The 23,170-nt window shown below is 44.3% G+C and overlaps 1 protein-coding gene across 1 annotated transcript in view; it reads left to right on the top strand.

Moving 5' to 3' along the window:
- Window positions 1-23,170, top strand: part of CACNA1B (calcium voltage-gated channel subunit alpha1 B) — a gene marked incomplete at both ends in the record, with an annotated part of 308,104 nt that overhangs the window by 8,769 nt on the left and 276,165 nt on the right. The window contains one exon of the mRNA XM_082492464.1: window positions 425-564. Coding sequence (XP_082348590.1) covers window positions 425-564 — 140 coding nt within the window. The remainder of the gene's footprint in view (window positions 1-424; window positions 565-23,170) is intronic.

A 23,170-nucleotide genomic window follows, 5' to 3' on the forward strand; every position in this document is an offset into this window, starting at 1 on the left:
ACTGTTACTCCCCAAGATATCCTCTTGTTTCAGTTTCCTGGATGAATTGTACAGCACATGTTTTCTTCCATGCCAATAACTACAGAAATATGTGATATCAAGTTTAAATATACCCTTAGAGCAAAACTGCCAGTATCAAAATTCCCTCCAGAATATTGAGTAAAGATGGAAAGTGTGGGGTGAAATGATCAGAATAAAGGCAAATGGAATTTCCAGTGTGAAAGAGCAAATTTACCTTCAGAGAAATAACAACAAAACTCTTCTCTGTCCTTAGTTCCAGTAAACTTAAACCTTTTGGTTTCCACTCTGTTCAGAGAGCTGAAATGGATGTGAAGTTGGTGCACGTAGTTGTTTGTGTGACTCTTGCTATCAGTGCAGAAGTGTAGGTATCGCCTTGACAACTTTGATTTTTATTCTTTTTCAGGATGACACTGAGCCGTACTTTATTGGAATATTTTGTTTTGAAGCTGGTATAAAAATCATCGCTCTGGGGTTTGTTTTTCATAAAGGTTCTTATCTCCGAAATGGTTGGAACGTGATGGATTTTGTTGTGGTCCTCACAGGGTAAGTGACCTCTCCTTGCCCTAGATTTAAGGGAGGGGGGGAACTCTTGCTTTTATTTGTGCTGTTTTTTAACTGTGGGTTGGGGTGGGAGTGACTTTTAGTGAAATAGTACTAAAAAACTGTATTTCTGACCTTACTGTCTTTAAATAACGGCTATTGTGCTGAATGAGTCACTTTCAAAGTGTTGTTTGAACCAACTAAAAAGAGGTTTCAAGGACGTTTATTTGTGTATATGCTGGTGTGTGTCTTATCCAGAAGCTTACTGACATTTCTCAGACTTTGCAGGTTCTAATTGCCACTAGGTACTTGAACCTGATTTAAATCAATCTATCTTCTGACATTACAGGATGACTTTAAAAATCAACACGGAGTGAGCTAACAGATTAAATGCATCCCATTTTTAAGCTATTATGACTCTGAAATCAGTGAAGTTTCTGCCGGAGTGAATTTGGTCTGCTATAAAATAACTTTTCCAAAAATAATTCAAAGAGGGTGCATGTCTTCTAAAGGACGGAGCTCAAAATGTTACCTGTGTATTTTGTACCCTGGTTTGAAATGGTATCACTAATTTCTTTCTCGGTAATGCTTACAATATCTTTGTTATACGTTGCAACAGTTCCTACATCTATTTATATAAACGTAGTGTAATGCTAGTGGATGATGAAAACACAAACATTAAGTAACACTTATGGTCTACAAACTGTGCTGTAAAGCTCCAAAGGAGATGTTCCAGAGGTCTGTGTGATGTCCTGATCCTGCAGCCTTCATCTTGGAAGGGTCTCGGTTAGTTTTTCCCCCAGAAGACTGCAGTCGGGCTCTTGTTATTAATATGCACTCATTTCACACACCTTCTCTGCTACTGTGTGCGCCAAACATACATATTCCTTGGTCCGCTTAGTGGCGTAGAGTAGGATGCTGTTAGGAAAACGCTTGCGTACATATACAAATGTATTCATTAGATACATTATCACTGTAATTCTATTTGCATTCAGTGTACCATGTGATATAGCAATTGAGAGGCCAAAGGGAATTCTTTATGTATTGAGAGGAAGAAAATAAATATGCAGGGCTTGATTCTCCTGCTGCTGGGGCTGGGGATTTAATCAATAGAAACTTCAGCGGAGCCACAAGGAGAATCAGATTTACATACTTGGAAGCATAGGGGGTACCAGGATGAAAAGAGAATTAACACAGATGCCACAATTATTCGCACCGACGGTATGTTCTGGTTCCTAGTTAGCACTATGCCCTTTTGTGTGTTTTTAAAAAAAAAAATAAAAAAATCATGGCCCTGATTCTGGAAAGGACTTTGGCAGGTGGTTTAATTTATCCTTCAGCAAAGCATTCAAGTACATGTTTGAATTCAGCTGACGCCAGTGGTTCTGTGCTTAAAATTAAGGCTATACATAAAAGCTTTCCTGAATTACAGCCATATTGTTATTTGTTTAGGCATGTTTTAGATTTTTTTTTTTTCATAAACACAGGCCAAGAATCAAAATAGATTTTTTTTTTTTTTTGAACTGCCTAGCTGTGACTGAGACATTTAAAGTTTTGCAACAGTAGCTGAAACACTGTGTGTGCGTGCCGTGCTTGGGGAATCACACCTGAATGTGCGGCGCTATAGGCGTGACACCGGCATCTTACCGGTGCCGGTTTTATTGTGAGTGCTGTTTGCAGCGCTGTTTGATCTCTGAGCATAATTGCGGAATATTGGCTTGATTAGACAGCTGTAATAAGGAACCCTGTTGCCATCTGCAAACATGCGTATTCTTTTGAAGTACAATCCTGTTAACGTCAAAGCTGCTGGTTTCCAATGGTGATGCTAGCTGGGCTGTATTGAAATTGTCTTGTACATGGACTTCCCACCAGGCAGGCAACGCAGGGAAGGCAAAGTGTAAACCGATCAACATTAGGTCCAAGAGTCGTCTCCACTGAGGAGATCCCCGGACCTCTAAGCCTGTAATTCGAGGGCCGGATTTAGCAAGGCGCTTGAGCTCGTGCCAAATTTTTGGTGTTGGGGGTGGGGGGGGCCTACTGAAAATAACAGGGTTACTCGTGTGCTTGGGTAGATAAATGCTTTCCTGAATCTGGGGCTGTGTTTCCCAACCCAGTAATGAGGTGGAGGGACCTAGAATAGAGAAATAACATTGAAAGATCTGCAGCTTCGCACAGGGGATTGAATTAGTGTTTTCTCTGTAGCCTGTTGTGTTTTGCTCTGAATTTCCTAGATCCTTATTATGTTCTTGGCTCACTCCTGTGTTGCCATGGGTCTGAGCTAGAAAGCAGGAGCTCCTCTTCCTTGGGCTTCCTTCACTGGCCAGAAACCCTTTTGCCTGCCCCAGCTCAGCTAACGAGGGGAAGCCTGGACGAGGGCATTTATTGGAGACAGACATCATCTCGGCATTTCGACATTTACCCCCGACAAAGCCGGCTGGTTCTCCAGGGAGGGGCTGCGAGGTGGTGACCCAAGCAGGACCTTAATTTTCTGTTCTGTGGAAGGTAGCCTCAGATGCGTATGTTTCAAAAAATGATCAAGCAGGTTCTGTAATTTATGAGAGAATGATAAAAAAGGGCAGTGGTAAACTTGTACTTAATGTGTTCTTATAAATATAGCTAGGTAGGACATCAGTTTTTGAAATATGATTTTACTACTCTATCAAAAGCTTTCCTTTGCCATATGTGCAAGATTTCTACTTGAAAACGGTACTTCGTGTTTCCCAGGCAGTGAGCAGCGTTCAGTTCCTGAGCTCAGTTTCACATTGATCTTCAATATTATAGAGGGATTTTGATTTCTCTTTTTTTTTTTTTTTTTTTTCCTGTGGAAGCATAAAGATCATGAAAACGCATTTCATGATACCACACGCGGAGTTGTACACCTGCTAATCCTGTTGAGTGCACACTTTTATTAAGGTAAATGGTGAATGTCAGAAAATCTGATCTCATTTGCAGCTTTTAGCTAAAACCCATAAAAGCAAAGAGCAGCTTTGCTCTTGTTAGCTGTTTCCATAGGAAGAAGGCCAGCCAGTGTCTGGGTGTGTTTTGGAGGAGGCTGTGGGGGAAGGCTCTGCATTTATTGAACTTACCCTTATGTAAATGTTACAGCGATCGTGCAGTAACCCTGTTTTTTCCAACCTCCATTGCTGCTCACTGCCTGTACACTGGCATTATTGATAAATATTTTTTTTTTTTCTTTTTACTTACCTGTAGTGGTGGACATTTTGTTTGTGAAAATCAGGCAGTAGAACTTGTTGATCAGAAAATAAACCAGGGCTGCGTTATACGGAGGCAGGATCAATACCCTGTTGAGCTAAACTGGAGTCTAACAGATAGCGGCCCCAAACGGCTTGGTTTGTTCCAAAAAACCTTCCTTCAGTTTCTTTCCACAGCAATGCTGTGGTGCTTTTTTTTCTCATTTACTTCCAAGGAAGCATGCTGGTTTGCTGTTAGTAAAGGCCTGGGAAAATAATAGATTGCCGCTCCTTGAAAGATTTTGTTTCCTCTGTAATTTTTTTTTTTTTAGTTATTTCTTGTGAACTCCTCCAGTTGTAGATGAGTATCGAGGAAAGCTGCCCTGCTGTGATGTGCCTGTTGCTATTGTGGAGAGGGACGCCTATATTTTATAGCTCCTGCTCACTTTATTTTCACATTTTTATGGGATTGCATTCGCTCCAGTGATGACATCATCCATTAGCAGCTCTAAATCATTCAAAAATGTAATTTCTCAACTGGCCTGGGACTGTATGATCTTAATGCGTTTTTCCCAAGGTAGGAGCAAAGGGACTTCTTACTCTATTTCTGCAACCTGGCATGGGGTGGAAACCTCAGAAATCCACAGTCCTCTCGGGAACAAAGTCGTCCCTACATTGAAACCCCTCAGATGGCCGTGGATGGAGCTATGAGCCTGGATTCAGGACCTGGAGGGTTAAGACCTGTTCCCGTTGGAGCTCACGGGGACATTTCTCCTGGTCTCCTGGGCTTTGGATACAGTGGCTCGAAGAACTGCTGTACTGGGTTAAACTTACAAACCACCTCTCTAGCGGCAGCTGGTGTAATAGGGTGGCTGCTAAGAGGAATAATGCAGAGCAAGGCATGGATAAAATGATCCTTACCTTCCTGATTCCAAAAATTTGGATGTCTAGGGATTTTTTTTTTTTTTTTTGGGGGGGGGAAAGGGTCTGTGTTTTAAACTGTGTGATCCAAGGGGATCGTCCTCCTTGGTTGCATTTTGGAGCCTGTTTATATTTTTGGCTTCATTATATCCTGGGTAATGGGTCTCATGATTTAATTGCATACCATGACAAAAAGTGCTGCTTATCTTTTTTTTTTTTTTTTTTTTTCATCACTAGCTTCCTGAGATTTCCATTGGTGCCTTCTAGATTTTATATAGTAGGATCTGGAGAATAGCAATTCCTTTTTTTTCTGCATGCTTCCGATTTTTATGAGCCTCCAGCATTTCCCTGGTTGGAGATTTATGCTGCCAAACCTCCCTTGACCCAAGAGCGTCTCTGTGCACCACTGACCTATGTTGTTGCTCTGGTCCTTTCCGAGTTCGATCATTATCCTCTTGGAGGCAGTGACTACAACTGCGTGCAGTAGTTGTCTGATGCTGAGAGTTGCTGAAGACTGGTATAAATAAATGGAGCACTTGAAAGGATCATGCTCTGTCTTTTATGAGCAGAGTGTTTTGTGGGTGTGTTTTTTTTTTTTTTTTTTTTGGCTTTCGATCAGCCTGGATTGAACACTCTCGAAGAGTCCTGGTAGCTTCTTGAGCCAGTTGGATCAGCTGCCTGGATCTCTGGGTGGGACTGGCAGAGACAGCGTGTGCCAGGCCTGGAGCTGCCAAATGATGTGCACAAAGTCTCTGTGCTGTTACTGATGTCTCAGGCTGTCGGGAACAAATTACAAAAGCTAGAATTATTTTGATTGTCTGGATGACTGAGAACTGTGCTCCCAGCTCCTGGTGGTGCTAATAATTTGGAAGGTAACTCATTTAGCAGCATAATAAAGACCTGTTCGTCCTTGATGTTAGCTTTGCTAGTTACCAGCATCAGCTTAGTATGTGGGCAGTCTGAGATGCTATTCCTGGTGCAGTGTATGAGGAGCAGCGGCAGCCTTGGTTGCAGTGCTGACTGTCAAAGGGGGAGGCATAAGAACCATGGAGCCTGGTCTGTGCAGTGGGCTACGGGCCTCTGATCTTTCAATTCAAGGTGGACGTACCTCGTAGAGTGTGGGGTGTGATGCGACCATGAAATATCTGGGAAGTGAATGTCTGGTTGAGGGCTGGGGTCCTTAAAGCTGTCAAATACACACAGATGCCTGCAGTCTCTTGCATTTTTTTTCTCCACGCGCCTGTTCCTTTGTATTCAAAAGCCCTTAGACTAGGATGTCTGAATTATGGGGTCCTATGTGATTGGCTCTGGTGTACTCCCCCAAACACCTCAATCTTCCCACCCACAAATAACCATCAAGTACAATAATTTGAAAACCAAAATTAAAATGAAATAAAACCCCTCGGATGCCCTTCCAGCATCATTTTAGACAGCATGCCCAGGGCTTTGCTTATAAGCTTTAGATCTAGATACATAGGGAATAAAGAGGCCAAGAGCAGGGAAATGTAGATTCCTCTCTGCTTTTCTGACATGGAACTTCTGGCACTTCCGTGCTAGAAAGCACAACCGAGCAGCAACAGGAGCTGGGAAAATGAATGCTTTAAGAGGGACAAGCTTCATCTTGATGAGTTATCACAAGGAAAACGAGTAAGCCTCTTTGCATGGTTATACAGTATGGGTGGTGATGGACTAAGGCTGATTGCTATTAGCATTGTGCATGAGTCATGCTAAGAGCAAAGCCTCTATATAGATTTTAATGGAGCTGATCCTTGTTTTCAATTTCTTTTATGCTCCAATGATGGATGGATACTTGCTGGCTCAGAAAAGCGAAGGGTACCTTCTGAAATGAAATCAGATAAAATGGGACAAGGCAAAGGGAATTTACCTGTTTTCCTGAATGCAAGATACTAACCAGATTTCTGGCTGGTGTGTGGGGGCAGTAATGGAGGAAGTCACCAAACTTTTTTTTGAGGCAGAGAAAATGAGCGGTTAGTAACTGGAAGGGAAGACAACGTGTGAGGTCTCAGTTTGAACGGTCTAAAATAGCTTGAAATTCTTCTATTTTCTGGCCCTTGGGGAGCTGAAGAAGCAGTTTCCTTCAACGTAGAAGATGTTGGTTGGGCAAGGAGGAAGGATTTCTGGGCTTTAGACCCACCTTGGAAAGTGTTTCCGTTACCTTTTTTTGCACTATTGCAGCCAGTTTTGCCCAGTGGGGCAGCAGGTTCCTTGGGACTGGAGCTTACTTTCCCTCTGGGCCCGTTTCACCTAGCAAAGGGGGTCCTCGGCCGTGCTGAGCCTGTTGGAGTGTTAATTAGGGCTCATGTCTTTTCTTTGTTACTTATAGTGGCTTTTGTGCATTGATTTTTGGTGGGGGTGGAGAGAGGCAGGTTGAGTTAAGCAGGTGGGTGTGTAATTGTGTGGCTGGCTGCTAAATTAGAAGGAGACTTTCCTGAGCAGAGGAGGACTCAGGGCTGTGCTTAGAGGAAGGCTGCAGATGGTGACAGACCCTCAGGTCCTGCAGGTGGGGATGGCCCTTCCCTGGCAGAAGTTATCCTTGAAGCACGGCTCTGCTCTGGTTGTGGCAAACCAAATGTTTTGGGTCAGAGTGCTTCTCAAGGGCAAATAGGTAATGAGATTGATGTCCTTCTCTCTTATTTCATTAGAAATGACTGCAAGGTATTGAATACCTGGTATGCGAACTGGTAAATGATGGTGCCTCACAACAAGAAGCCAGAAAGTTGAGGCATGGACAGATAGCTTTTCGCCAAAGAGAGAGGAAACAAAAGCATTTCTTCAGATTTCTGTCTTCTGCTGCTTTCCATGTTTTGTGCCTGTTTATGCTTCTTTGAAGCTTTTTGTTCACAAAGAGGGGAGTGTTGGATGCCATCTGAGGGTGCTTACATCTCCCTGCCCCGCAGACCCTGAAGTTGGGCAACTTCAAAGTAAAAGTGGCCATCCCAAGCGAAAGGGAGGTATGTTTTCTCATCACAGCCAGGGCTTTATCAAAGCCAGGCAGGATCAGTAGTCCAGAGTCCAGGCAGCAATTTTAGCTTTTTATGGCTCTCAAAGGGAGGCTGGTGGCAGGGAAATGCTGTTACTTGTGAGGGGACCAGCTGTACCATGCAAAGGCAACTGGGGGGACCTGTGTGTGGGAAGAGGACTCTGCACCTTCTGATCTGCTCCTAAGGTCTGATCCTGCCATAGCAATCATGTAGTGTGGGCATCTGTTTGTCCGCTTGCTCTTCTCTATAGTTGGAAAGCATTGCATACCTAGCTGCTATTATAGCTGGGTATGAATACTAGGAATTCAAAACCACAGATAAGAATGCAACTATGAAGTGTTCTAATCTTCATTTTCTTAACGTTTCCCAGTTTAAAAAGAACAAACAAACAAACAAAAAAAAAAACAACCCCAGAACACCCAAGTCCTCTGTGTGGTGTTGAGTGCTGTCTCATGATTGCATGAGGAGGAGTGTGCAGGATTTCTCAGGTTCTTTTTTCTCAAATGTTGCTTTTGCTGCTGTGTCCCAGTTTCCAGTGGCCAGCTCTTGATGGCGAAGTGCCTGCTCATCTGAGATGATAAGAACCTGGTTGAGACTATTGAAAAGAATGAGGATTTAGAAAATCAGCCTAGTTTTAATTGTAGTCTAATTCTGAGTGCCAGGAGCAAGTGTCACACTGGCGCATGCATCCTTGGATCCACAACTTGTCCCCAGGGCTCTGGGTGCTTTGGGACCATCACTTTCCTCGGGGCTCTCTGAAAACATCTGGGAAACTTAGTGGAGGTAGAAAATTGATCTTCCTGTTTGTTCTTGCTGAACCACTAATGAAGTGTGTGGAACTTTCTGGCCAGGGCAAGACTTCAGTACTGGAAGCTGGAACCAGGAGGATGAGTGGCTCCAAGTCTCTGTATAGGTAACCCAATATCTAGGGTCAGCACCTGGCGTTTGGGTACCTGGAGATGCTCTTTGACACCAAGGCGAGGTTCTTTGCTTAATGTAGCTATCTTGGATCTTCTCTGTGCTAAAGGATCTGACTGAATTGGGATGGAGGGAAGGGATCCCCTGTGAATGAGTTCAGTAGTACCGGTGGCTGCAGGATGAATGGGGCAGAGCGTACGTTGCCTAAACTCCTGGTTGCACGGGAAGGCTGCTTTTGTGCCATGGGGAAGCCTGGCAGCTTAGGCTGGAAAGAAGGACTGCTTCCTACGTGTGGCACGTGTCAAACCTGTAGTGTGAGCTAGGGGGTTTGGAAAGTTGCCTGATCCTCACAAAGGAGCATGGCCACCTAAACGGTGCTCTTCAAATATGTATGAGAAATCTTTCCTTCCTGGCATGGTCAGCATTAGCTAAATCAATGGCTGGCAATAAATATAAGGCTTTGTGTCTCCTCCCTCCTCCATTTTCCTGTAAGTATGTCAGGAAAATCACCTTTCACCGTTTTTTGATTAAGAAATGAACTTATTTGCTCAGTGATCTCAGGGTGGAATATTGAGGAAACAGGTCAGATTTTTCTGGTGGATATTCTTGTTCTGTCTGTGCTGAAGAAGTCTTGGTTTCAAGAGCTGGCTACTGGGGCGTGTAGGCGTAGGCAGTTCTCGTGATCAGCTATAGACTTCTAAAAGCATGTCTCTGGAACAAGAAGTTCAGGCCGCTCCTGAGTTAAACCCCAAGTTTTAGCTAACTATGGGTTTAGCTGTTGGCTTAGTTCAAGTCAGTTCATGTTGGGCTGTGTAAGACTTAAGCAAGGAAAAAATCAGAAGTAGAGACTGGAGCGGTGCTGTGCTTCACTGGGGCTCTCAAATGAGGAGAGGGCTGCTCTCAGCATGTCCCACCTATGCCATAAATCCAATTGCAGATGCTGTGAAGATTGTTTCTTATGGATGTTTCTGGAGAGAGGCTAAAGTTGACTCCCTCTCTTCACCTCATTAAATTTGTCAAAATTCCCTGGAAGGGTCTGCAAAAGAGGAAGCACCCAGTGTAGGACTAAGGGTTTAGGAGTGTGTTGATGGTCGGTGGGGTGATGTAGAGGTAAAGGAGTGAAGGACAGAAATGAGCTGCTTGGAGGAGACTAAGACTTTTTCAGCTACAAAATGTCCCTGTGCTGAAGAGCTCTTGAACTAAACTGATAATTCAAAATACTTAGTTGGACATAGCTTGGTTCTGGCTCAAAGAGAACTTAAGAGAACTTAAATTGGAGCTCTCAACTTATTTCCCAGTTAAAAAAAAAATGGCTGAAAGATTGAACTATCTTTTGGCTTAGTTCAGCATCTCAAACATCCTGAACCAGCATCCTTGAATAAAGTTTGGGCATGGGAGCTTTGGAGGAAGGCTGTGAAAATGATTAAAGTGTTGAAGAAATGTCTGTTTAAGGAGAAATGAAAAGGCTGAGAGAGTCAAAATTAAGAGGAAAGTCTCATAAGTGTGAGATAGATAAAGAAAAAAGAGAGGAAATCATGTTTCCTGATCTATTTTGGCAGGATTCAAAAAGCATCAGTTAAGAAATTGAAGTTTTAGAACTTCTTTACTAATGGAAATGTAATTAACTCATGGAACTCATCACAAGAACTTGCTTCAGCTGAAATGGTCTGTTTTGGGTCTTGAGACCAAAGGAGCTTAGAGATCATCTACAGATTCACCAGAGAGGAAATGGATTTTTTCAAGGAGGATGATTAGGCCTTTTTCCTGGTGCTCCCTGAAATAAGTTGGGTGGAAATATGAACAGGCTGTTTCATAATTGTCCTTTTCTTTATCTTGTAATTTCTTCTGAATCATGCTGGAGACATGACTCCAGAGCAGCAATCCAGTCTGTTACATCATGACCTGTGAAATACAGCGGTTTATGTCAAGGCTAAACTTTGTCTTTTGATACATGAAACAATATCAATAGGAGTAGTGGTATTCCATCACTTAATGTCTGATTTAAAGATCAAATGTCTTTTTGCAAGCTGTGCTGCAGCTTAGAGAGAAACTTCAAGGCTCCAGTGCTGTGTTAAGTGTGCCCTCAAAACCTGCGAGCCTAAGCTTCGGGGAAAGATCTGGGTTTGAAAATTGTCACTCACTTAAAATGAATCCAAGGTGTTTCTAAGAACGCAGATGCCACTTGGATAACGGTGTTCTGGTTTTGGAGAGGAGTGAGGTCTGGCACCACCAGGCCAGGTGCTGCAGAAGTGTTACTGCTCTTTCCGTGGTGGAGCGTTGCCTTGACCTTGCTCTGGGAGGCGAGGGCTCTCCTCAGCTGTGGTGTCCAACCTTTGCAGGATTTGGAACAGGGAAGAAGATTCTGGCAGGTGAAATTTTCTTGTCAGAGGGTGGCCCTGGCCTGAATGAGGCTTCAGTCAGACCTGAAAACACATCCAGCTGCCAGAAGTCAGGCATCAAAGCTCTTGAGCTGAGTAGGAGTATTAACAAACTTCCTTCCCAATGCCAAAGACAAATCTCTGCTGCTTTTCTGGCCTCCGGAGCTGGGTGAAGGTTGGTAGCCAAAAGCTGGTTAAAGTGGCAGTGAGCTATTTCTGCACTGTGAAGAAATATGGAGTGTTGGCTGGTGCATTTGGTGGTAGATGGGTAGCACCTCTCTTGATGGTCATCAGAAGTAGATCTGGGGAAAATATGAGATGAAAGCCTCAAGTTTTGGCTTGATAAAGACATGTACCATTGTATCCTGGCTGCTATGGCTACAGGACAAAGATCGAAGTCCAGCAAACTCCTTAAATGTCTTTTTAATCATGTTCTTTTCAAAAGCTCATAATCACATGCTCCAAGTAAGTGATGCTGTATCAGTTAGAAAACATTTAGCTGATAACGTCTGTATCCTCATCATTGATTTATGTGGGTTATCTCTACCCTGGAAAAACATGTGCTGAAACAAAAATTTACCTTTCTTGTCTTCTGATGCCAAATCCCAGCCTTGTTTACCTGCTTTCTGGCTAGAAGCACTGCAAATTCCTGAAGTTCTGTCATCAGACCTATCTTCTAGCCTGGACTGGGTGGGTGAATCTTGAGCTTTGTTGCACAGTTTAGATTTCTATTTCTATAGTAATGAATAAAATACTCAAATTGCTTAGGCACAATGCAAGAGGATTTGGAAATACTAAACATGGCTACCAGTTGTGGAAAAGATAAGACCACTCCATGATTCAGTAAGTTTGTTATTAAAAGAACACTGTATTTTTTTTCCCTCCCAGGTTACAACATTAAAGCTAATTATAACAGGTATAAAATTATGGTAACCCCTGACTTTCACAAGAGGTGAAAAGGACAAAGGAAGCTCAGCATGATCCAATTTCCTTGCTTTAATTGGAAGGCATGAAAGAACATGAGACTATAGCAGCGGATAACGCTGTGTCTGAGACGGGTCCAGGATAATACAGTTTCAGTTCTCTTGCCTAGCAGATTGACCAATGGGGTGGGATTTTGGGTGTCCTGTTTTTCTCTTCTGCCCATGTCATTGCCTAAGGAAGGATTTTAGGCCATTGCTTTTCTTTTTTGTGTCCACATTTCTGCCTCTCTAAAAATCAAGATGATAATGGTACCCAAATTTGTAATGTATTAGTGAAAAGGGCTGGTTGACAGTATTGAAAAGAAGTGAGTTTAAAATGTCTCAAAAGAAGTAAAAATAAGTCTTTAAAAATGTTGAAATCAAGTGAGGAGAATTTGAATCAGAAGTAAAATAGATGGTAACAGCATAATCTTCTAGAAATGCAGATGCTCACTCACAGTGAGTGGGAGAATCTTGCATGGAGCTCAGTGTTCGTGTACCACGGGGAATGTGTTAAGACGATGGCGTGCCACACAGGGGAAATTGCAAATGTGGGTGTCTGTCAGATTTTAACCTGAGGAAAGATTGGACCTTTGGGGGAGGTGACATGCTTTGAGTCAAAATGTCCAGAAGTATTGTCACTGATTTGCTAGGGAATAAATAAATAAATAAATAAAAAGAGTGGCTTCACTTTTGCCAGAACAGAAGTGACTGAATAGAGAAAGAGGAATGTCATCCATGGCAAAGTCAGTCTTCAGGATAAGGGCCTGCCTTTAAATTGCTTGAACCATGGGTAGATTTTTAAAAGATATGGCTCATGGTGCCTAAAGGAAATGAAGTGAGAAGTTGGAAGTTACTGTCTGGTGCCTCTTTCCATAGGAGAAGGACAGAGGCTGTAATGGTTTGCCGCAGCACAAGCCGCACTGGGAAAGCCATTGACTATAACCACTTGCCAGGTTCAGCTGTTTGGGTTTCAAAGGCCCAATCTGAGAAATCGGCCAATGCCTGCTTGGCGTGAAGGAGCCCAGAGAACAAAAGCAAGCAGGACATGTATTTTATTGTTCTTCTTTTTGAAACCTGGAAGACCTCCAGCTCATCAAATGGTATTTCTGCTTCTGATCCCTCTAGGGCTGCCCTCTGGTCTCGCTTGTGTGGGAAGGATATGAAAACCTTCCCTTGTAATTACAAAGCTCTGGCCTCTAGCCGTGGTGGGATCAATGCCACGTGGGGTGGAATACGGGGATTTAGTGTCCCTTTTCCCCAGGTCACTGTGGTACTTCCTTGCCCATTAACAGGAATGGAGTATCCCCCCTGCATCTTTGGAAACCTTTGTTCCCAGGGAGAAAAGTTTGGGCGAGGCTTAATTTCAGTCTAATAGCCTGTTAAAATCTTCACATTGCTTCTTTGAGAATGCCATTAAAAATCAATTACATTAATGGGGCTCAGTTGGAGATGTTCTGAAATATGGATAGGATCAAGAAAAGTGACTTTGCAAAACAGGGCCCTTGGTGCTGCAGACATTTGCTCTGCTTGATCTTCCCAGTCATATACATGGACTTTTGTTTTTCAGCTCTGCAGAAGCCAACCTACCTGCTTAGGAACAAGTGGTAAATGTCACGTACCGTGGTGTAAACCCATTGCCAGTGGGGTTAGGAGGGAGTAATTCTCTCGCCCTATCATAGATGATGCCCCAACAACACAGTTGGGCTGCTTGCCTAAAATTACTCCAGCATCACTGTCAACTCTAGGATCTCCTTCAGGCCTTGATCGTCCAACTCTAACTGTACAGCAGCTCTTGGTACTCCTTGCTGCTGATGTTGCAGTGCATCCATGAGCTTTCTATGTCATCGTGTAGCAAATGGTCCATGTTTTTGCTCTGGTCCCAAACAGAAGGACTATCCATTGGCTGGGCACCAGCCTAAGTAAATGCAGACCAGCTTTCTGCATGATGGCCAGCACAGGCTGGGCCACTTGGCCCCATCTGGGAAATAACTGCACTGCCCAAGTGCATAAAGGTGTTGAGAGGATGAATATTTTGGAGCGTCTTTAATAATCGCATCCTCTAGTAAAGGAGGCGGCGTGGCTTTCTGAAATGGTCAGATAAGTAATGTTGTCCCCATCCTGCCTGCACTGAACAATGTCTTCACCTCTGGTTCCTAGTTTAAAATTCATCACCCTCTCAAATCCCATTTTATGTACAACAGTGAGCTAATATTTTTCTCATGAAAAACATGTGAAACATAGGTTACATGCCTATTCTTCTTTTTAAAAAGCTTTTCTTTTTTTTTTTTTACTGACCAGTGGATCTTTTTGTTTAAAACCTGAAAACAAGTTCTTAGAGCTCCGAGAGGTTTGCAAACGAGCTCTTTCAGACATCAGGAGATGGCATCTCCCCAGCCTGCTGCCCCAGAGGTCTGAGAGGATGGAGAGGAACAACCTTCTGTCCATGGCTAGGTTGTTAAAATCACTGTAACGCAGCTTGTGAAAGAGGAGCCATGGAAAGAAGATCACGATAGAGCGAGGCTTGACGTCCGTGCAGGAGTAGTGCAGGCAGTGCATAGGCGTGGAAAGGTGAACCACATGGACGCCTTGTTGTGAGGCTGATTAGGACCTTGTATAACAGAGGGACTGAGAGGACAACCTCCACTGCCGCTTGCCTGGGGTGTGATTTAATGGGTGCCTACACTGTGCTCAGGGCTGTGTTGGCATGGTCAGAGCACCGCTTGCTTCCCCATGCAGATTGTTCCTGGCAGTGATGGCATTGCTTTGGCTCTGCTACTTCTGTTGGAAGCATGACTGCAGCTGGGATTGCAGGGAATACACTGGGGAAAGCTCTTTCCCTGGAGCCTCGTGGCGCTAGGGTGGATGGATTGAGGCAGGGCTGGGAAGCAGCCTGCAGCAGCCACGATGATCGGGGTGAAGAAAGCATGCGAGTGGGGCAGAGCATCTTCACCAGGACAAAGACAAAGCCTTTGTGTACGTCCCTGCCGGGCAATTTTGATCATACTTTGAGACTCCTGGCTCTTCTTGCAGAAGTGTTTGTAGGAAGGGAGGAGATCTGTGGAATCCAGCTGCCTCCTGCCAGCGTTTCCAACTGGTGTGTGGGCAGCTCAGCTGCAGGCAAGTGGTCTGAGGGACTCAGCTATGAGGCGGAGTCTCATGGTGTTTGCAGCCAAGTGTCAGGCAGGGTACGGGTGTCTGTGTGAGCTGCAGGGAAGGCCTTCGAGTCTTGAGTAGTGTCTCTTGTCCGTAAGAAACTTGTGGCTGCTACTGAGTGCTCATCCTCACCAGGAGCCACGGGTCATACTTCTGTCTGCTTTCCTCTTTAGGAATGAGGGACTTGAGCAAAACCAAAACAACCACCAAAATCCTTAAAACACTGGCAGAGATGGGGTGAGTACCCACATGGTTGTCCTGTGTGCCTCGATTGAAGGACTTACAAGGTGCAGCTAAAAAGAGCCGCCTATTGCCTTAGCTAAAGCATTGACGTAGGGCGACAGGTAGAAAACTGCTGATCTGGTACCCTTCAACAGAGCTGCGTCCTGTGCAAGGGCTTCAGTCAGTGTGTTATCACCCTTAATATCTCGGGGCTGAAATCTAAGACTGCGTGTGAGCTCCTCGGGCTGCCCCCCCTCCCTCGGCGCCGCTGCCCGCCGCCTCGCGCAGCCCGCGGATCAGCCGGGGCTCCGCGTACTTAACACGCTGCAGACCCCCGGGAAGGTGACTTGGTGGAAACGACTACCAAAATATTTGGGCTTTGCTTTTGCAACTTGAGGCTGGATAACTGCGGTGTGCCTTTCGTGAGAGACAAACTAAGTGTCGCCGAAGCCGGGGCGTTAGGTAGCCGGCTTCTGCAGCGCGCGGAGCTGAGCTGCAGTCTGTGCCGGATGCAGATCCTCTCCCCTTATGCTTTGATTAAAGCAAATTCAGCAGTGCAAAACCCACCTCTTGCCACTTCCCACCTCATCCGGCCCCAAGTCTGGTTTGGGCGCGTGTGCGAGGAGGATCGCTAAATCCGCGAGCTTAATATGAGCGTAACCTTGCAGCAGAGAGATGGAAAGGGCGTTGCTCGAGACTAGCTCCAGCCAGACTAACAGTGCAGTGTTCTTGGAAACGAGCTGTGTTTCAGGCAAATATCCGGGAGCTGGGGATTTTTTTTTTTTTTTTTTTTTTCTTTTTCAGCCTGTCTCTTGCTGTTCATTTTCTCCCTGGCACTGGGGCTGCGATTCCAGGAACCCTGGATATACTTGAGAGCGCCTCTCAAACATGGATAAAAGTAATTAAACCTCTCAGCTTTCTCCTTTTCACGCTCATTGTAGTTCTTCAAACGTAGATCTAAGATGGGGACAAAATGTACGAGCTGAGATCTGACATCCTGTTCCAGCATCAAGCGGGGGAATGAAAGGATGAAGAGACTATTCAGAGGGTTCCAGTGCTGCTCCCAAAGAAAGGAGAGACAGTTGTTTGCTGCCAGGTGCTGCCTTTCTTACTGTTCCCCTCTTCTCCCCCCATAATTAAGCAGTTAAATTTAGCTGTCTGATAGGTATGGAAATGTATGTGGCGCGACCACTTTGGTTGTGCAAATAACTGTTATTTTGGCTTGCTCGTAGTGCTGAAAAATCAAGGAAATTGTTTCCTGCCATGCACAAGCACTGAAAGAGCTGAGTTTCAGATGAAAAGCAGGTTAAAAAGGCAAGACAATTGGGTAAAATGAGGAGTAACGTTTTTGTATAATCTGGATTAAGAAAATTTTTTTGAGCTTTTAATGTTCTCAATAATTTCAATTTTATTTGTGAAATTAAAATGTAACACCATTCCAAGTAGAAAAGACCAAACTCTAAAGGTTTCAATTTAACAATGTTGACATACAAAATGTTCCCCACGTTCCCTTCCTTCAAGGAAATGTTTTGGCAAACTTAGCATGAGTTACTGAGGTGTTGTGGTTGACCTAAATCTATGGGGGGGAGGAATCTAACAAAAAATATCCGGCAAAAATTTTCTCTTATGCTGCTGCAACGCTCAGTTCCTGGGCAGATGGGTCCAGCAGACAGAGCATCCTTAAAGACACAGCCTTCTGCTGAAACGTCTTCTCTGTTAATGAGTCTTCCTGATTGCTCTGTGCTTGCTGGCATGGAGTGATGGCCCAGCCTGCAAAAGATGAACTTCAACCTGCTCGGGCTAATTTTAGGGTTGCACACGGGTGCTGAGGTCCTTGGAGTCGTTTCGTTGTATCATGGGTCTTTACCTCCTGAGGAGCCGGGCTGCTCCAGGCCACCCTGCTCTGCCCGTCCCTGATGGAAAGCCATTGCTTGTGCTCATCAGCGGAGGGGCATGAGGTGCCTCCAAGGGAGTGCTTGGAGTGGGTGAGCATCAGCCTGGGTGCCTGGTGGGATGGTACGTGCTCTGCTGCCGGGGCGCAGATGGTCTCCTCGCTCTGTTGAATATTAACTTGCATCTCTACAGCACACCTGCCCGTGGAGCCTTTTACAACCTGTGCGTGCAGCACGCACGTGATGAGCGGCGTCACAGCTCTGTTTGCTCTCAGTGCTTTGCTCCTGTGGGGTGCAGCACGGTGGGGAGGAAGGCTTCTGGTCTGCCTTGTCCCAGCTGCACCCACGTCACGGCAGGAGAGGAGATGGTCTTCCTGGGAGCACAGAGGTGCTTGGTGGGGATGTTCCTAGGAGCAAGGACATCCTGCCAGGCACCCGGTCTATCTCCAGGCGGGCTTGTCCCCTCGCAAAGCAGACTCAATGCCCCAATGGTTTTGTGCTCAGTGAGCAATTAGTCAGAAATGGGGAAATGTCAGAATTAACCCTGTCTGGCGGCGTGTCTGTACCGAGCTGGCTTTTGATCACCCCCGTGCTCCTCTGCTGGGCTCCAGCTTTGTTTGAGGCTGCAGAAGTGACCGTGCTAATCTCGTTTGCCATCGTTAGTGTTCAGTGCACAGCCCTGGGTCTTATTTACAGCTCACCGTTCCAACTGTGGGCTGAAGATGGGAGTCTTCATTTCCTTCTAGGCCTTTTTTTTATGAACCTCATTGCTATAGTATGAGCGCTTCACACAAACATTAATCCACTTTCACAACACCCCTGTGAGATAGACTTTGATGTTTCTTATTTTACAGTGGAAAGGGAGGCATAGCAATATGAAAGACAAAAGTAACCATTAATTTTCACTTAATACTTTCAAAGCATGTAGTCTCATTTCTTCTGTACGGGCTCATTCCCTGTCAAGTTTCAGGGCAGCAATCCAAAATGAAAGATTTCCAGGGCTTCTCATAACATCACTGGAGTCTTCTTATGGCTCTCCTTGATTTAGAAAGGGGCTATGCCACTTCATCAGTTCTGAAGAACACTCAGACTCCTAGGAAACTTCACCTAAAAGTGGAAAACTAGAAACAATAAAAGGAGGTGGGAGTGTTTGGCTTTAAGTCTGTTGGTAACTTCGTGTACTTCTCGTCTCATGATGCGTAGATGTATATAGGAAGAAAAAGAATCATGTAGGTGACGGTGGTAAAGAACGTCTTAGTGGACGTTTTAGCTTAAAGATGACAGTTTATGCAACTTGTACTGAATGCTCATCTGAAACCTTCTACCACTCATCCCATCATTTAGCCCTGTTTGCCATCTGTTAGTGAAAAGTGATTTTTTTTTTTTTTTTTTTAAAGTTGCTGGTGATATAGCTGTGCTGTGGAGGAAAAAAAAACCTTAGTGGTATTATTTCTTTACTTGGTATATATGTACTTTAGGATGAAAATGTCCAAGAATAATTGAGATGAATCAGTTTTCTATATGTGGATTTTTTGAATATTTAACATCTGAGATCTTGTGAAGGGAAAAGGGGCAAGGAACAAACACTGTTTATTTTTAGGCCTGGGAAGTGGATGAAGTTGCTGGCCTAGATCGTGTACTCCTTCCAGGAGGAGCAAGGGAGAAAACAGTCATAAGCAGAGTGTGTCTTTGTGTGGTGGGGAGGATTTCTCATGTTTATTTAAGTTGACAAAAACAGTTTGTGTTCACGTTGAATTGTTTCTGTTGAGGGTGGGGTGAACATAAGGACTCATGTGGAAACTTTAAATACAATCTCTTCTCTTCCCTCTTTTTGAAACTGGTTTCATGTCAGTTGTCCAAATTGAAAATTGTGTGAACTACATATTTTTTTTTTTTTTTTTTTTAAGTATAAAGTAAGGGAAGACCTTCTCTCTTTCTCTCTCTATCTCTTTGTCCCATTCAGCCCCGGGGTTACACCCCTGGGCAGGAGCTGTGAGCTGCCTGGTGAAAAAGCTCTTCAGAGTCCCATTTGGGCCAGAGCTGTTGTAGGTGGGCTGGTGCCCTGGGACTCAAAGGCCACTATGGGCCTTGTTTCCACAGGCCAAAAATGAGTCCATCGCATGGCATAACAGGGGGGTGTTGGCTGGTGCTCATCTGGGAGAGTGGATGGGGTGGGCTGGCATTGCCGCGTCCCTGCTGCTGCTCTCTGCAAACCTGCACCAGATGTTGATCTTCATCAGCGTCATTGGGGCGTTTTTTGGGGCGCACAGCCCTGTCAGTGCCAGGTGCTGTACGGACCAGATGGTCCCATGCAAGTCTGAGACAGCAGCTCTGCAAGGTCGGTTCTAACCCACAACTGGTTAAGCGCATTAGTGGTTATAGCCTTAAAAGTTTACCCTTTTGACCAATTGGCAACAAGAAGGGGGGGAAAATACACCCCAGCCTGAAAATTAACCCAGCCTGGCACCCTTCTTTGCCCCACATTTGGGGAAACAAGGCTAAACTGTTCATAGATTAAACATGCGATACCCATTTCCCAGGGCAGTAGTTGGTTCCTTGCTCTCGCAGCTGCCGCAATGTGAATATCTTGGGAGTTTTGTGGGCACTTTCCCCTCCCCTCCTCTTCCCTGTGCCATTCCTGGCACTTTGCACTGGTTACAGTGAAAGATGCACCTTAATGTTACTCACCTGCTCACAAAAATTCAACTGTCAGATGGGTTATAAATAGTCCCCAAATTAAGCCATAGTTACAGGTCAGGAAAGAAGTCTGTGCTTTCACTGCATTTTTTACTGGGAGATATTGCTGTTACTTTAAAATTAAAAATAAGAGCAAGATATACTGAAAAGATGGAAATAAGTGGGGAGAAAAATTGCCTTTCAGCTAAGACTGAGAATGGAAAATTTCTACCCAAAAGAAGAATATTTCTAGAAATGACAACTCAATGGAAACGTAGTTCTCTAATGCATTCATTGTTAAGTGAACATTATTTATATTGGAGGAAAGAAACACAATGTGGCATAAGTTATTTGGCTGCATGCTTAAAAAAAAAAAAAAAAAAAAAAGAAAATCCATGAGCAGACATTCATAGTTTGCAAGTGGGGAGACTGGGATATGATGAGATAAAGGATGAAGACTCCAGACTATTGCTCTTGTAATTTGCATTTTGTTGGTATATGTAAAATTAAATTACGATTATATTTGTTTCAAGCAGAAGTGCTTAGCAGGCACAGGAAAAGCTGTCTGAAACATTAAGTGTATATTCAAACTAGTTTTCTTGGAATGAAATCATTAGGAGTAAATAGCTGCTCTTTTCTTTTCTTGCTGAGGTGTGATGGTGTTCTCCGTGTTGTTTTAATAGCAAGTCTAATGCTGGTTTTGAGACCTTTTTTGGAGAGGCAACACATTCTTAGCCATGTGATCCTGCAAGCTGCGGTCGTTTGGTGCTAATGCTTGGATGCTTCTTGGTCCAAAGCGGAGACGAGAACCCCGGCTGACTTGGGCCGATTTGTGTGACTGACAGATGAATTCAATTCTGGTGCAAATCCAAGTAAAGGTTTTATTTTTCCTTTCCTTTACTCAGCCCTTCTAAACATGTTACAATCTCTTGGGTCCTATAGTTGTGTGGTGGTGCCGTTCCTGTAGCATGGGTTCTGCACACGCGCTGCTGGGACCTACAGCTCTGAGGATTTTGGTGTGTTGGGTTCTGCACAAAGATGAGAAAGTGATGGGAAAGCGAAGGAGCTCTCAGTTATCTTCCTCTTTCCCAGCCCCAAAATGTTCTTCTTGTGTACACAAGAGGCTTTTCAACATGTTCATCCTTACTGCAGTCTCTTGAGACGGTACTCTGGCTGAGACCCCCCCAACCCGCTGCATAGCTGTTTTTTTTTTTGTTTTGTTTTGTTTTTTTTTTTCAGGCGAGTCGCACACATCTTTGGAAAGGGCCTTTCCTCTTGCCACTGGGAAAGGCAGAGACTTTGCGTTTAGGATTTAGCAGTTTGCTGGGTAGGTCCTTAACACTCTTCTTGCCAGCTTCAGTGGGTTTCAAATCAGTCCCCAAATCTTCTGACCATGTTCCAGTAGAGAATTCCCAGCTTGGGACTGGCTTGGTTGGTGCAGCTGCTGGCTGAGGTCCCGCTGGCTTCTCATGGGTCCACAGGGGGTGACAGTAGAAGGCTATCACATTTGTACAGTGCAAAGAGATGGGCCCTCCTGTCCCAGGGCTCGTTGTGCTCACCTTGTCCTTCCCTGTTGTGGCAGACTGGTGCGCAGAGGTTGGGGCATGGCCGTGCCGTTCATATGCCCCATAGGCAGGAGGTGAGAAGACACAACATTGCTGGTGGGGACCTGCCAGCTGCTGCCTTCAGGGCAGCCAGCAAGGACGGTTGGGTCTGCAGGGATCCCGTTATCCTGCCGAACTATTCCCTCAGCAATAGAGTCAAATTGATAGCTAAAATATTTTTTTCTCTTTGTAATGACTTTTTTCACTCAAAATTTATGGATCTCTTTATGCTCATAAAACATAGAAAGTGTATTCTCTGTCCTATTCCAGCATCACTTGCGTAAATTTGAATCCTTCACTTTGAAATCATATCATTGGAAATGGGGTGCAGGATGAATAATGAAATATCTTGAACCCTAGTAACTTCAAATTAATGTCCTTTACTGCAAAGTAATTACTGTCCCATAAACTAATCCTTTGTACCTCTGAATAAGGCTTTCCAGGCCCTCATGCCACAAAGTCCTTCAAACCATCCCTTTCAAGCTAGTCTGAACCAAAAATATACATAGACTTCAGGTCCTGATAATTTTTCAGCCCTTTTAATTGGTTTTGTAGAGCTGTTTGGGGCTGGGAGTGTGGCTGGAGCACATCTCTGGATGACTTTGTCCTGGACGCCAGTGTGATTTGCAATATCTCTGTTGCTTTTTAGGTCTTCCAAACAGCATGCCAATTTTGCAACTCATTCTTGACCCTTTTGGAGCAAATAACAAATTGTTGCAGTCATCTTTTGTTGCAAATATGTTCTACCCTGTTCTTATGGCTGTAAATAGATGCTTCTAGGAACATCTCATGATAGGATTTTTGCTGATAAAAGGAGAGGAAAAGCTCCAGCTCTTGGTATAGGCTAACATATCTCATGTCCTTCTGCGTGTCAGGTTTGCTTCTGTTTCTCAGTGCCCGCAGCACAACGAAGGAGAATCTGGCCCCAGTTTTTTCATGTACAACTGAAAGGAACGACTGGTGTCACTGAGCATCTGGGCATTTCAATCTGCTCTCTTCCAGGAAAGTCTTTTCTCCCATTTCACCCATGCTTTGTGATTGATCTTGCTGAATTCTAAAATTGCTCTCTTGGTTATAGATGAGGGACCATCTCCGGTGTCTGAAAGGAGCCTTAGCAACATGAATATATCTCCACAATTTTTAGGATGATTACTCTGTCTTACAGGCTAACAGTCAGATTTCCCCCTGTTTCTTTTGTGGTTTACACTGTTATGTTTTCAGTTTGTCGATTTTTATAGCATCGTTCAAACTCCTCTGTATAAATCTGAACCCTGTGATTGGTCTTTTTGCACCTTCTTACTTGAAACAAAGATCAGGAGCAGAAAGCCATGCAGACAAGTTCTCTCTATCCCACCCCAGAGCCTCTAAGGGTGTGAAAGGCCGGGCAACGTATTGGAGAGACCTGAACCTGTTTCTGGGCTAATGAATCTGTTCCACAATTACCTCATTTTATAATAACGAGTTGGTGCCAGAAGCTTCAGGAAAAATCAACCCCAACCTGAATGACCATCAGTCTGTGTCATTAAACAAGGACTGACCCAATCAAGCAGAGCTATTTAAACATTTTAAATATAATCTCTTGGGCATCTGTCTCTGCATGAATCTCTAGAGGCTGCAGATCTTCGTTGGGTCTTCTAAGAGAAGTTTTCAAAAAAGATTTAACTTCTCTCTCTCTCTCTCTCTCTCT

The sequence above is a fragment of the Vanellus vanellus genome, assembly GCF_965231255.1.
Source record: "Vanellus vanellus genome assembly, chromosome: 18".
In the NCBI taxonomy this organism is placed as follows: Eukaryota; Metazoa; Chordata; class Aves; order Charadriiformes; family Charadriidae; genus Vanellus; species Vanellus vanellus.